Source organism: Magnolia sinica, chromosome 14, assembly GCF_029962835.1.
Source record: "Magnolia sinica isolate HGM2019 chromosome 14, MsV1, whole genome shotgun sequence".
Classification (NCBI taxonomy): Eukaryota; Viridiplantae; Streptophyta; class Magnoliopsida; order Magnoliales; family Magnoliaceae; genus Magnolia; species Magnolia sinica.
Genome location: NC_080586.1, coordinates 65,516,834 through 65,530,836, shown reverse-complemented (window position 1 = coordinate 65,530,836; position 14,003 = coordinate 65,516,834). Strand labels below are relative to the sequence as shown.

At 39.4% G+C, this 14,003-nt stretch overlaps 1 protein-coding gene across 6 annotated transcripts in view; it reads left to right on the top strand.

Annotated features, from left to right (window-relative positions):
* LOC131226014 (uncharacterized) overlaps positions 1-13,067 on the top strand; it is a 77,390-nt gene extending 64,323 nt beyond the window's left edge. For 3 of the 6 annotated variants that reach the window (XM_058221659.1, XM_058221658.1, XM_058221661.1), the window contains one exon: positions 10,569-11,096. In XM_058221659.1, coding sequence (XP_058077642.1) covers positions 10,569-10,817 — 249 coding nt within the window. In that variant the 3' untranslated portion in view covers positions 10,818-11,096. Of the gene's footprint in view, positions 1-10,568; positions 11,195-11,429; positions 11,728-12,723 lie in introns of those variants that run through there. The other 3 variants (XR_009161628.1, XR_009161627.1, XM_058221660.1) reach the window with 3 other exon arrangements.
* The last annotated feature ends 936 nt before the right edge of the window (positions 13,068-14,003 follow it).

Genomic DNA, 14,003 nt, shown 5'->3' with positions numbered 1-14,003 from the left:
GTCAATGAGATTTTGGCATCTAAATCACAAAGAATGGACAAGAATACACTTGCAAGAATATTTGAGTAGAGAGGGAAAAAAACTTTATTGATATCAACCTTCTTCTCTTACAATACTTTAAAAAACTCACACTTAGAAAATTTTGGAATGCCTACCTCCTACGCCACTTCCCCTTTATAGATCCTAATCTCCCCAACTAAGATATTGATCTCAAATCAATCATAATTGATTTCAAATCAATCTAATCTATCTTAGATGGAAAAAGCCTAATAATTGTAAAAGCAACTCTAGGAAATAATCCTCCAAATCTTCAATCACATCTTCAAATTAGCCCTTATATCTTCAATCACATCTTTAAATCAGCTCCTATATTTTCCACAAATAGCAAATTGCAAATCTTGATATTTAGGCAAAAAATCTATAAATAAGTAGTCCAAATTAGCACATGTTGGTCTGGTGGGTTATGGGCCAAGGTGGGATGTGGGCTTTCATAAAAAATACATTAGCAGTGTATTTGAATTGAAATTGGATCAGATTCGGATTTTCAAATCTCTAGGACATGTTCGTTTTACAATTTACCATGGTAAATTAATGTAAGTAGGTTATGATTACTTTTTACATTACTTGTCCCCCATTGTCAGTGATCTTTGTCCAAGAGATTACCTTGTTTGCTTTGATATGTAAATCCCTTGGGTGTGTTTGGTTTACAACTTTCCACGGTATTGTAAAGTAAAATTGTAATCATTACTCACACCATCGCCAGTTGACCAAAATGAAAGTAATTTCACTCAAACTTGTACCTGTTTGTTTAATTATTTAATTACTAGTAAAAACCTTTGATAGGACACTTCTCATGTTTGGTTATATCTGTAAATCAAAAATGTACTCCATGAGAAGAACATAGTGTGTATGCCTTCGAAGGTAGACGCGGATTGCATGTTGTGCCACCACCATCCTTAGTGGTGTATTGATGTACTAAATTTTTGTGGGGCCCACCACAATGTATGTTATATCCACATCGTCAATATATAGACAGTAGATGCATGCGTGTGTAAGGAAGTAATTATGCATGTAGAGTACCATATATCCGAAAATGCAAGTTGCAATTTAAAGCAAATCTGGGGAAATTTGGTTGGAAATAGCAGCTTTACACTGACATCATGTCAGAGGATGCAGTTGTAATTGACCACGCATTTTCTCCCTTGAGCCAAACAATAGCAGTTAAGTAATGATTACCTATATGCAAGTAAATGTGTAACGCCCTGAAAATCACAATTCTATCCAGAGATCATCTGGACCACACCAAAAATAGCAGCAGGGATAATGATTTTCACAGTTAAATAATTTGTAGGCGCACGGTAACGTTTATTTTCCATCCAATCAGATCAGACCCGAGTGGGCCCCACCATAATATATATGTTTTATCCATATTGTCCATCCATTTTGCCACGTCATTTTAAGTCAGGATTCAAAAAATTAGTAATATCCAAATCTCAGGTGGACCACACCATAGAAAAATTGGGTCACATTGACGTGGATGAAGGGAAAACACACATGCCAGCTTGATCTAAAACTTTTCTAGCCCCCAATAAATTTTTAACGGTGAATGTTTAATTATTATTGTTTCTTACGGTGCAATTCACCCGAGCTTTGGATGTGCCTCATTTTTGGGCTCATGCCATAAAATTATTTGGCAAAATGGATGGATGGTGTAGATATAACACATTCATCACGGGTGAGGCCCAAAAAACTTTGACACGTGTGCTGCACTTTACATCCAAGTCACTCCTAATTCAAGCCTTAAAAAATTGTACACGAGACATATTAACTTGAAATTTGACAATTAAATTATGGACTGCAATTGCTAACTCACAATGCCAAAATCAAATTATTTGAATAGTTTTAATTGTTAATTTGTGAACTTTTATTTTTTAAGGTTTTTTTTTAATGATTCACTATCCAATAAATGTCCACCAATTTATAAGTGGGATAATGACAATAAATGGCATGAATTTGAGGCTGATTTGGAGAATAAATTGGTCCTCCAAGTCAGCCCCAAATTAGCAACGCCATCTACCTGAATTTAATTTCATTTTTTTAAATATATCTATCATTGATAGTATATAGTTAGAAAATTAAATATATCAGTTTTGCGGTCAAATCCATACAACTTCTCACCAAAGAGTGGACCGTTACACCACCATAAACATGTTCCCATTTATAAATGAATGCAGATTTGGAATGCGTAGACTATTCTGGATTTAATCCATATTTTTTCATATTTTTTTGGCCAATTTACGCCCCCGTATCCGTATCGGTTTCGGAGGGCACCGTTACGCCAACCGATACCGATATGGGACACCTTGCTTTACACTGACATCATGTCAGAGGATGCAGTTGTAATTGACCACGCATTTTCTCCCTTGAGCCAAACAATAGCAGTTAAGTAATGATTACCTATATGCAAGTAAATGTGTAACGCCCTGAAAATCAGGGGTTGAGCATAAACTCAACCCACGAGTTCCAACGCATCACTTATGCAATATAGATAATGATGATTAAATGTTGTCTGTGTTAGTGCATTAATCATGAGTGAGATTATACCAAAACAGTAATTCATACTCCAGATCAATTCATATAACGCAAGCGGAAGACTGAAAAATGTATATAAACGTGTATGAGCCAAAAGGATCACGATCGGTCTCCAGAGTATGAATACATCACTGAGTCACCATATACATGTAATAGTCCAAAATAGTTCAGCTACAATAATAAACCCTGTAGCCCCGTCGATCCGGATGGCCTAAGCGAAACCACCGGAGAATTGCATATATGAGAACTCATCCTGATCGTCATAGTAATTAGGCTCCGCCTCCTGAGTCGCATCGTCATCTGCAACTAAGACAGAGTCTGGTGGGTGTTCAGAACACCGTCCTAGAACGTGGGAGTGAGTGATCAACTTAGTGGGATCATAGAGCAAAGGTTAACATGTTATCAATTCAGTCAAGTAGTAATGACAAAGCAGACATATCAGACATTCCTAGATACTCTTATTAATGCAATGATGAAATGTAAGCATGATGCATGCCCTCGCCTACACTCCCTCGTGCGACACCATCTTACGGTGGCGGCATGCTTTCTTCCCTCTGTGCTCTTCAACCCGGGGCACATGCAGTGCGATGGAATGAGCGTGATTACTGAGTTATTATTAGTCCCTTTCATACAGCAGGATTGGGAAGCTAAGGTACCTCCCTTATATCAATTCCCAAATAATGATCTATTCTAGGGTCGTCAGTCCTAGTAAATCTCATACGATGATACGGTTCTAGGTCGCTGCAAAGGGCTCGTCACCTTATCAGTGCAAGCCTAGTGTACTCTTGTTGCTACATAAGGGCTCGTCGCCTCTACGCAGTCTTAGTGTACGCTCGAGGTCACTACAAAGGGCTCGTCACCTTATCAGTGTAGGCCGACAGCTCGAATATAGTGTCTCATACCACCGTATTCGGCTCACGAGTCTAGGTTGCTCACTAGTCACTACGGGGAGGCTTGTCACCCCAGCGTAGGTCGACAGCTCTACCACGATGTCCCATACCACCATGCCTAGCTCATGAGTCTTAGCGGATCGAGGTACCAAGGTTAAAGGGGTTTTCACTGGTGAGTTTGGTATCTTAGATTCAAGTAGTAGCGTCCATACATGGTGAACATACATCGGGTCAATCGGGTTACTTGACGAGCTCGATTAGTACGAGCGCACGTTGAGTTGATCGACATGAAGTGCGTAAGCACTCCGTGTGGCCTAACCACTGCCGACATCCCAAGTACGGCTCGGATTCATTGATCACGTCCTATGTGGCGAAATTAACCTCAGCCACCTATTCAATGCCCGTTACTGATTACCTGGACTATTCCGTAGTCTCAAACACATTCAATTATAATAGATAATCATACAAGCTAATCAGAACAGTAATGGATCAACAATTCCAATCATACTAGCATATGAGCATTTGATGGATTTCAACTTAAACATGAATTCACACATGTAGTTCCTAAGTAAAACAAGCAAAGAATGCAAGTTACATGGAGGAAATCATACACATCGTTAAGGTAGTTGAGAATCTCTTCTCAACGCCCATATAAAGTACAATTTACTACATGCCTGATCATTCAGACATTTCCACAAACACTTAGACTACATATCCCAATCTACATGATGTATGTTGGTTATAGCACGTATTAGGGCAAATCCTTTCGCCAAGGAGTTGTTACACATACAACTAGCATAAACACACGACACTTAATCATGGCAAACACACGTTCAAATTCCATACGTATACGGTATTTTCTACATATACATGGAATACACTATACTCAATATAGTTCATATATATCAGAAACGCGATACAAACATCGCATTTGGCATGCGAAATTGCACCCACATCAGTAATAAACCATTAACCGACATTGAAAGCCTTGAAAACCATAACCTATACGTTTATAGTCCGCACCTTTCGCCGGTAGACTCGTAACGAACTCAGTTTTAAAGCTAAGTCTTTGTCTACGGCAGATTGGCAACCTATAACATAAATTAGGTTAGCTATTTCATAACTTACACTATCTGAAACCCTAAAACAGATTAGGGTTAGATTTTCTTACCTAAGAACGGAATCGGAATCGCCTGTATAGCGATACAGGAGTGGCGGTTGAGTGCGTGGAGTAGCGGGATCGAATCCCAGGAAGAATCTCCAACTCTCACTCTCACTTTCTCTCTTTTCCCTTCTCTTTTCTCTTCTCTCTCCTAGGGTTTTATCAAATTCGTATGGGGTGAGAGGGAGAGGGTTTAAGGTCCTTATATAGGCCCAGGTTTGATGGGAATGGCCCCAGGGCCAAGGTATACTTAAGTTATATCCAAATACGGACCGTTCCGGTCCAACGGAGCACTTCTGGTGGCCCCTTTTTCCACGTGCAGTCGGACTTAAGCTCCCTGACCATGGATCTAGGTCAGGCTGAGTTTTCGTTCCGATCGGATTTACAGATCAGCCGTGGCGGACCAGTTTCAGTTCAACGGTCACGGTCACTCGATTAGGGCCACAAGTACATCGACATGGGTGGGACATTTCTCCTGATCCGATAGTGTATTTGGGTCAGATTCTGACAGTTTGAATCCTTATATTTAGCCCGCAAGTGACACGACTCAGATTACTTAAATTCGGATTTCTATTTCTAAATATTTTCACGTTTCTCACACTCTTCGCTCCGGGCTCAAGTTGTGCAGTTTTAGACACAATTAAGACTTGATTTCTGAAGGGGTTGTCAAGTCCAGTAATGCGGTCATAACTGTATAGTTTCGCGATCATCAGACTTTCGACATGCGGTCCAGGTCCGATACGGAGTTTCGGTGTGCTCCCGAGAGCAACCGGGTTTAAGGATGGATTCTAGATTTCAGGGTAATGTAGCATCAATGATTCTGCATGTTTTTGGTCTTGCAGATCATATTTAAAGCGATTAGTGCTAATTTCATAAGCACTCTAGTTTAGCACTTGCTAGCATTAACCTAATTTCTAAAAGGTTTTGGTCTTGGGTGATTTCTGCCTGAGGTGGTACTCGGGTCTTTGTACGGGTTTTTCCGAGACGTTACAAAATGCTACAGTAAGTTGCTATCTAAACAAGACCTAAAAATCAATGGATGTGAAATTTCAGTCATTTGGACAGGGATGCGAGACGTGATATTTAACACCCAAAAATCATCCAGTGCTCCAGTGCTGGTGGGATGTAAAATGTGTTTATGTCATTTGGATTAACACAGTATAGTAGACCACACCATCAACAATTTTCACCATATGTATAGATGGTGGATCAAAGTTGAAGATGAAATGGTGTCTCCCATGTAACTACCAGGACAGAAAACACTGACCCTGGGATTGTTGACCATCAAACGAGGTTGATATGAGTTTAACATGGTCCACCTTGTCGAGAGGTCAAACAGTTGTTCAATGTGTCCATATTGTTGGGCACCTAATGATGATACTGCACCACTCATACGCTGTATTGACCATTTGCATTATTCCATTGATTGTGCTACCCTACTGTACATGTAAGCGTATGAAGATCAGGTGGATGAATGTATATTTGTTACCCTAGTTGGGCTATGAATCAAACGAAAGAATCGTCAACATGAAATGAGGGTCACCTCGATCAAGGGATTCAGAATCGTGGGAGTGGATTGCAATCTCCTCTTCTTGGTGTTGAATGTGAGGGTGTATACGGTTGTCCACAGTGGAACAGGAAACTAGTGCACACTATCCAAATAGTGTGGAGATGGTAAAGGAGATGAGCATGAGCATTGGCAATATTGTTGAAGGGGTGGAAAACATGTAACAAATATGTTAAACGGCTACATTGTGCTAATCTTAAGGGCTTACAAGAAGCTACAATGAGAAGAAGAAAGAAAGAGAAGAAATGTGGAAGAGAGAAACAATGAGAGGGGAGAGAGTTGGCAAGAACGTGAAAAGCTTAAGGTCTATTGAAGCCCCAACCCTCTACTCTTAGTTATAATAGTAAAAACGTGAATGGGGCCTATGTGCTTTATTACATGGACTTGGACCCAATGCGCCTTATTCAGCTATCAACTTTTTAACACTCCCCCTCGAGCTGGAGCATCCTAATAAGGCCCAGCTTGGAATAAGGGCTAACATAATCAAACCTAGAAAGAAAGACATCCTTCTTTAACATAATCAAACCTAAAAAAGAAAAGAAGAACTATCTTCTCTGGCATAATCAACCCCCCCCCCCCCCCCCCCACAGTTTGGAGAGGCACATAAAAGATTTTGTAAAAAGTAGTGTGGTTGTGGAGATGAGTAGCGCTAGTTGTGACAAGAGGCAAACAAGCTGATGAGAAGTGGAGGTGATGAGACCTCCAAACCTTTAGTGAACATGAACTTCTGCAACTTCAGTGATGTGAGCCACCGGAACAACCATTCGGCATAAATGAGTCTGGATCAACTTTACAACTCAGCCAAGGCATGGCCAATTGCCCAACATAATCATAAGTCTGCACAACTATCCAGAACAAATAAGAATGGACCAACTATCCAATATAAACAATGAGTCTGAATCAACTATCCAACTCAATTAAGGGTGGGTCAACTACCCAACACAATCATTAGTCCGAACAACTATCTGGAAAAAATAAGAATGGACCAACTGTCCAATATAAATAACAAGTCTAAGCCAACTGCCCAAAGTAAACAAGCTCAATATACTCATAAGATTGAGCCAAGGCTAGGACAATCACCCAGTCAAGACAAGCCCAAGCCAATTGTCTAGTGCATAAGCAAGTCCGTCCCAACTATCTGGTACATAAACGAGTCAGGCCCACTTAATAAATATTGGTCACATTACACATCTTGGAAATGAGTGCCCGAAATGAAGAAGTTGCTGAGTCGTTGAAGGAGGAGGTGGAGAAGATGCAAGCACACATCACACAGTATGAGACAATCCAATCAAATACCTCCAACCAGACAACAGAAAAATCAGCGAGGGCTTTAACCGCATATCAAAGAGGCTTCAAATCCAGCAATAAATGATGCAAAATCCTTAAAAAAAAATAAAAAAATAAAAAATTAGCTGCAAACCAACCCCTTTTTATGAATCATGAGTCATTAAGGAAAAAGCCTCACGGCTAAATTAAAAAAAAAAAAAAAGAAAAAAAGAAAAGAAAAGAAAAAAGAAAAAGAAAAAAGAGAGAGAATGAAAAAGAAGGAATGGTGAAGGGAAAAGGATTAATAAGAAACTATTATTGTGTAGGGAAGGAAAGAGGAAAGAAAAAAAAGAAGATTAGGAAGGAAAAGAAGGAATGCACCACTTGTTGAGAGAGATTACAAGAATAAAACTCATACAGTTACAGTTAAGAGGAAGAAGGAAAGAAAGAAGAAAGAAAAAAGGAAGGAAACTACTGAGGATTAGGAAGGAAACACACACACTAATAGAAAAATCAGCAAACCCTATCCAAAGCAACATAAAACACTTCTTCATAAGGAAAAATCCAGCAGACTCTAGCCATGACAGCACAAAAATCTGCCTCAACAAAAATTTCAGCAAACCCAAGCCAAGGAAACACAAATCAGCAAGTCCTTCAGAAAAATCTTCAAAAAAAGAATTGAAGAATGCGGGAAAAAAAAATGAAGGGAAAAGAAGAAAAGAGAAGAAAAAGAAATCCTACAAGAAGAAGAAAAATAAACCCTAAAATAAGAAGAAAAATAAACCCTAGGAGCACTTAGGCTTTGATACCATGTTAAATGGCTACATTGTGTTAGTCTTGAGGACCAATGAGAAAAGAAGAAGAAGAAAGAATGAGAAGAGAGATGGAAGAGAGAGCAAGAATGTGAGATGCTGAAGGTCTATTGAAACCTCAGTCCTCTACCTTTATTTATAATAGTAAAAACATGAATAGGGCCTATGAGCCTTATTACATGGACTTGTATCCAATAGGCCTTATTCAACTATCAACCTTTTAACACTCCTAAAGTTGGAGCATCCTAATGAGGTCCAACTTAGAACAAGGGCTAACATGATCAAACTTAAGAAAGAAAGAAATTCCTCTCTAATAGAATACCTCTCGTGGTTGACAGGCGAGGAGGGCTAGTGGTCCCTCGGAAAGGGTTCAAGGGCCGATGGTTTGTTGGGTGGAGGCGACGGCAGGTGGGGTGGGTGGCGGAGGGGGGAATATGAGGGCGGACATGGGAGCGTAGGTGGAATGGAGAGGGAGCTATATTATATGGGGTGGGAGGTCCTGGTGGTGTATAGGAAATGACATACCACTGAGTACCGAATGAATGAAATGTCTTCTCGCTGCGGGGGAGAGATTTCCCTGTATTTCGTTTGGGACTATGCATCTTACACCGACTCAGTGTCAGTGTAAGACGGTGGATTTTGACAGGGTATTTCAATCTCCTGTCCAAATGTTGGCTGAAAGTAATTATTGCCAATCTACCCATAATTGCTGCTGTATTACTATTAGCTGAAACAAACAGGCCCTTAACAAATTTGAATTCCGATAGGTTTTCTAGGATCCTTTGGATATTGGATCAGATTCTGATCTTAGTTATTCTTAATCAGATCAGAATTGGATATACACAGATCCGCTCCAAATCTGATCCGTTTACAGCCCTGGCTCCAATAGGTGTTCTGAAACACTTCGCCATGCTTCAAGAACTTGTTGAATTTGTGAAGTAAAGCTTCATGTCATGGCATTTTTTTCTCACAGGCTTGTCGTGTGGAAACTGAGACCCCATGACACGTTGCAAGAGCTCCCACTAATCTATACCCTTGGGAAGTTTTACAATCCTCACCATTAATCTGTGGCAGTATAACATTAATCCTTTTTTCATGTGTTGACTTTTAACAAAAGGGGAACTAAATTTAGTCATCCATGGATGAGATTGCATTAGGGTTTGAGGTTGTGTAGCAAGACTCCTGTGATTTTCATTTTCAACATCCATTGATCAAATCTCTGGGATTGGTTCAGTCGAATGTCTACCGGTGCCGTGCTTGCTTTCTCAACTGTCTATTTGTGCAACACCAGTCTAATGGTTAGGTTTACGCTACTGGGGAGATTTGATTCATGGTTGTTCCATTCCTCTAGAGGACCGTGCCTTTGCTTATAGTTCAAAAACCCAAAAAATCGACTCAATGTCTAGTCGGGTTGACTCAAACGAATCTTTAATGGACTTGACTTGATATCATAATCTATAATTGAAGAATATGTGCAATGTGAATAAATATTTAAAATTATACATAGAAAAGCATATATTCTGCTTGTGGAACACTGGTAAGAAGGTTGTGCTTCCAACCCAATGATGCAGTTTGATTCTCATCTGCCTTTACTAAATGGCCTCTGATGCTGACTCAGTTCAAGTCATGCTGAGTTGTATTGAGTCGGCTGAGTTGTCGAGCAGACTCAATGAGTCTTGTCAAGTTCGGTCCGAGTCACGCTCGTGATGGAGTTTCGCAGAAACTCAGCTCGAAATCTCTTTCAAGCTTACGTGGCCAAGTTTTGAGTCGAGTCAGCAAGTTTTAGAATTATGCCTCTGATCACCATCAATACTTCCTTAGAAGTTCACTCCACAGGTTCTATAATCTCACCCACATGGATAGCAAATGGGGCTCGTGAGTCCGTCATTGTCCAACCTGATGAGAGGACTGGCTGAATTATTGTATGATGATATACATGTTAGGCCCACCTGACGGATGGATTATCTTGCTAACATGTGCCAAATTTCCCCGTATCTGATGGGAATTGGGACCATAAACCTATGTGGGATTAGGGAACCTTTTCTCTCATAACAATAACCAAACCGTGCGCTGCTGCTATTGAACCAAGAAGCTAATTGACTGGTGTCTTTAGAAGAATACATTCACAATAAACAAGAAATAGACCGTTTAACGCGAGCAATTTGTATTTCTTCTTACATGAATTCTTCTCAATTTTAATTACTTTAATAAATCAAATAGCTGTATACATTAGAGGGGCGACATCTTTTCGATATACATATTGATTCTTGGACTTGCAGGTCTTTTTACAGTCAGACATAGTAGAAGTTGCAATAAGAATGAAGGAACAGTTTTTGATGTATGGAAAGGGTCGTCTCCACATTGTCGATGGGGTAGGAGACATTGAAGTTGATGATGGGGGATGGCTAAAGGAAAACCCATTTGGCATAAGGTCAGATTGGGAGCAACATGTTGTCGATCGTGGGGCACCCATGTACAGGCTGTTGATGGCGAAAGTTGACGTTGGAGGGAGTAATAAGAGTGGCTGATATTACTATGTTTATGTCAGCAGGTCTTCTCACATCAGCATTTCCACATTCAAGTCTACTTCCCATCCCAATACCATGATCTTTGTCATCATGTCGGCTTATGTCTGCCCATTCATTGTAGGAGAAACCTGGTAGCGAAATCTGGCTAATTGTCCAACTAGATCAGATTGGCTAGAAACGTATTATCTATTTGAATAATATTGTAGAATATATAAATAATTTATAATTGGCATTACAAGAAAAAATGTTGCACGTTATAAAATTTGCACTAACTGATTATACCATGAAGCCTGATTACCCATACGCATACAGAGGGAGTGCCTACTAATCTATTGGCACATGGGGACAACGTGCATGAAATCCACCACATCCATCAGGTATGTCACCTAATACTTACCCCGGAACCCAAAAATCAGGCGAGTCCAAAACTCAGGCCACACCATAGGGAAGAGTTGGGATGGAACTCCATTACTTGAGCATGGAGGTCACCATGGAACATTAAAAAATCACGTTATTCCGAAACTCAGGTGGGCCATACTAGGTTTTAGGCATGATTTGACATTGTTTCCTATCGAGAGGCCCTACTGAGTTTTGGATTTGTGTGATGTGCAGGTCAAGGCCAAAGATTAGGTGGCATGTCTGATGGACAGTGTGGATCTCATGCACATGAAGTCGTACACCCCATAAAAGTGGTAAGCACTATATGCTAGCTGCGCTTGTGTTTTTCTTAGAGGTAAATGGAAAATGAATTGGAGGTAAAAGAATTGGGAGTAAATGACTTATTCATTTGTGATTGGATGAGAGTAAATGAAAGGCATTTGAAATCTAAATATTCTTTTTGATGGGAGTAAACTATAGGAATTAGAATGCATTGAAATTTTTTAATATATTCACAAGAACATAGCCGATATCCCAAATCTGCTTTAATATCATAAATTAGAGTACAAATGTGATGTTTAAATGAATGTTTATAAGAAGCCCATTGAAATATATGCTTTAGCCAAAAATGAGGAAATTTCAAGCCTCGGGTGAGCCATAAACATAAGGATCACAAACAAGTAACTTGCCAAAGTTTTTTAATCGTCATTTAGATGGCTAATCTTTGGACGATTTGGATTGTTCCATTGGTGTGATTTTAGTGATGTAGATAGTAATTGGATTGTTTCCGAGTATCATCAACATGCCACATGAACGGCAGACGTGTGTAATGGTACCTTTGTTTACTCGTGCGACTATCTAACAGAGCTCGACTATCTAAGAGAGCTCAAAAAGGCATTTAATCACCATTTACTTCTAAATCCTCTCAGAAGGAGGATTTCATTTAGATGCTCATTTACTCCCATTTCATTTGTTTTTCATGCATCTAGTCCCATCCAAACACAACTCAAATGCCATTTACCTTCAATTACTCCTAATTTTCCTCATTTATCTCCATTTACTCCCATCCAAATGGCCCTACACCCATCTCATTTTCTTTCCATTATGCTATAAGAGGAAGTTTTACTATCGTACTGCAGAGTAGATGTATTTATCAGTCCGAGTGGATGTCAATAGTGGCTCCCTTAAATTAAGTCCACAAAGTTACTCAACTCAAAGTCTAACTGAGTTGACTCAGTGAGTCTAAAACTAGACTACATACATTACTCAATCCGAGAATATTTATGCAAGGCTTCCCAGTTTTTAGAAATTAGGCTTTAGAAGAGTTTTATTAGAATTAGGATTTTTATAAAAGTTAGAATTTTGCCATTTTTGATAATTACGAATTTTGGTTTTTATTTTTTTATTTTTTATTTTTTATTTTTCTTTATTAATGGTGTAAGGAGACACATTAGTGAATAATCATTCAAATTACGAATTTTATAATTTATTTCTATTTTTCTTGCTTTTTTCCTGGTGGATTGAGAAGTCTTTGTGAAGAGTCCAGAGAGGCTCCGTGGATTCAGAGTAGTTATCCTGGAGGAAGACAGTGATCCACCTCATCACGTTAATCCCTGCATCATGAAGAGCCCTACTTAGGCCAGTGGTGAGGGCGGCACACATTCCAGCATAGTCCATAAATGAAAAGATAGGCATTAGACATTCCCTTCCCATTTATTTTTTTATTTATTATTTTCTAATTCTTCCAATAAGAGAGCTGGATTGTTCATGTAATAATCATCATGACCTGGCCCAAAATTTGCAACTGTTGGGGACTCGTGACTGGCCAGATGGAACAGTTCCACCCATCTATAGAATGTCGAAAATTGGTCATCTTGAACCATCCATTCACAGCATCCCCACCGAGTCCTGCAGGACGAATGGTCTAGATCTCTTTGCATAGACACAATCAATGTAAGGACCCCACTAATTGCTAGAATGTGGGGCCACAAAATAAAGGAACCGTTCCTTTCACTAGATCCAACGCACATTTTATGGGCAACCATGCAAGGTATCACACCAATCTGACAAATATTAACCCTTCAATCAATGCTATTTAATATCAATGGTCAAGATCATTTACACAAATAGTTCTAACCAACAATTTGATCCATTTATTTGTTAGATGCCTTCATGGATTGCTTTGAATCACTTTTAGTCGGACAATCTTAGCCATCCTATCCATGGCTGGGAAAAGGATGCCTATTGAAAATAATACATTTGATCATTGGCTCAGTAAGATTTTTAAATGGTAGCCTTAGAAATACTTTTAGACTGAACTGTCCAACTGAACTGATGCAACGAGCACTATAATCTTACCACTCTGATAGCATTGGTGCATGTCTCATAAAAGAAAATTATATTTAAGACTTCAAATTCCGTGTGGCACAAGTGGGGCACTGGTTCAATGATCCAAACCATTGATATGAACGGTCACATCTGGGATGGCCCATTCATTAAAAAAAAAGCATTTTTCAAAAAATGCCCATGTTGGAAGACCCTAGCTATCAAATATCCTGCACTTTCTTAACGGTTCATCGATTGGCCACCAAAGAATGTTTAAGATCTTCCAATTTGGAACACTTTCGCTGAAATGCAATAGTTTTTATCTTATCCCACATCTCATCTGCCAAATCATACATTAGACACTCATTTTCTCCTAGATTGGTAAGACATTTCCAGTGATCCAGACCATTAACCTGATGGACCCCACCATGAAAGTACCATAGGTCAGAACTAGACCAGAACCCCAGCCAATCTTTGGCCTTT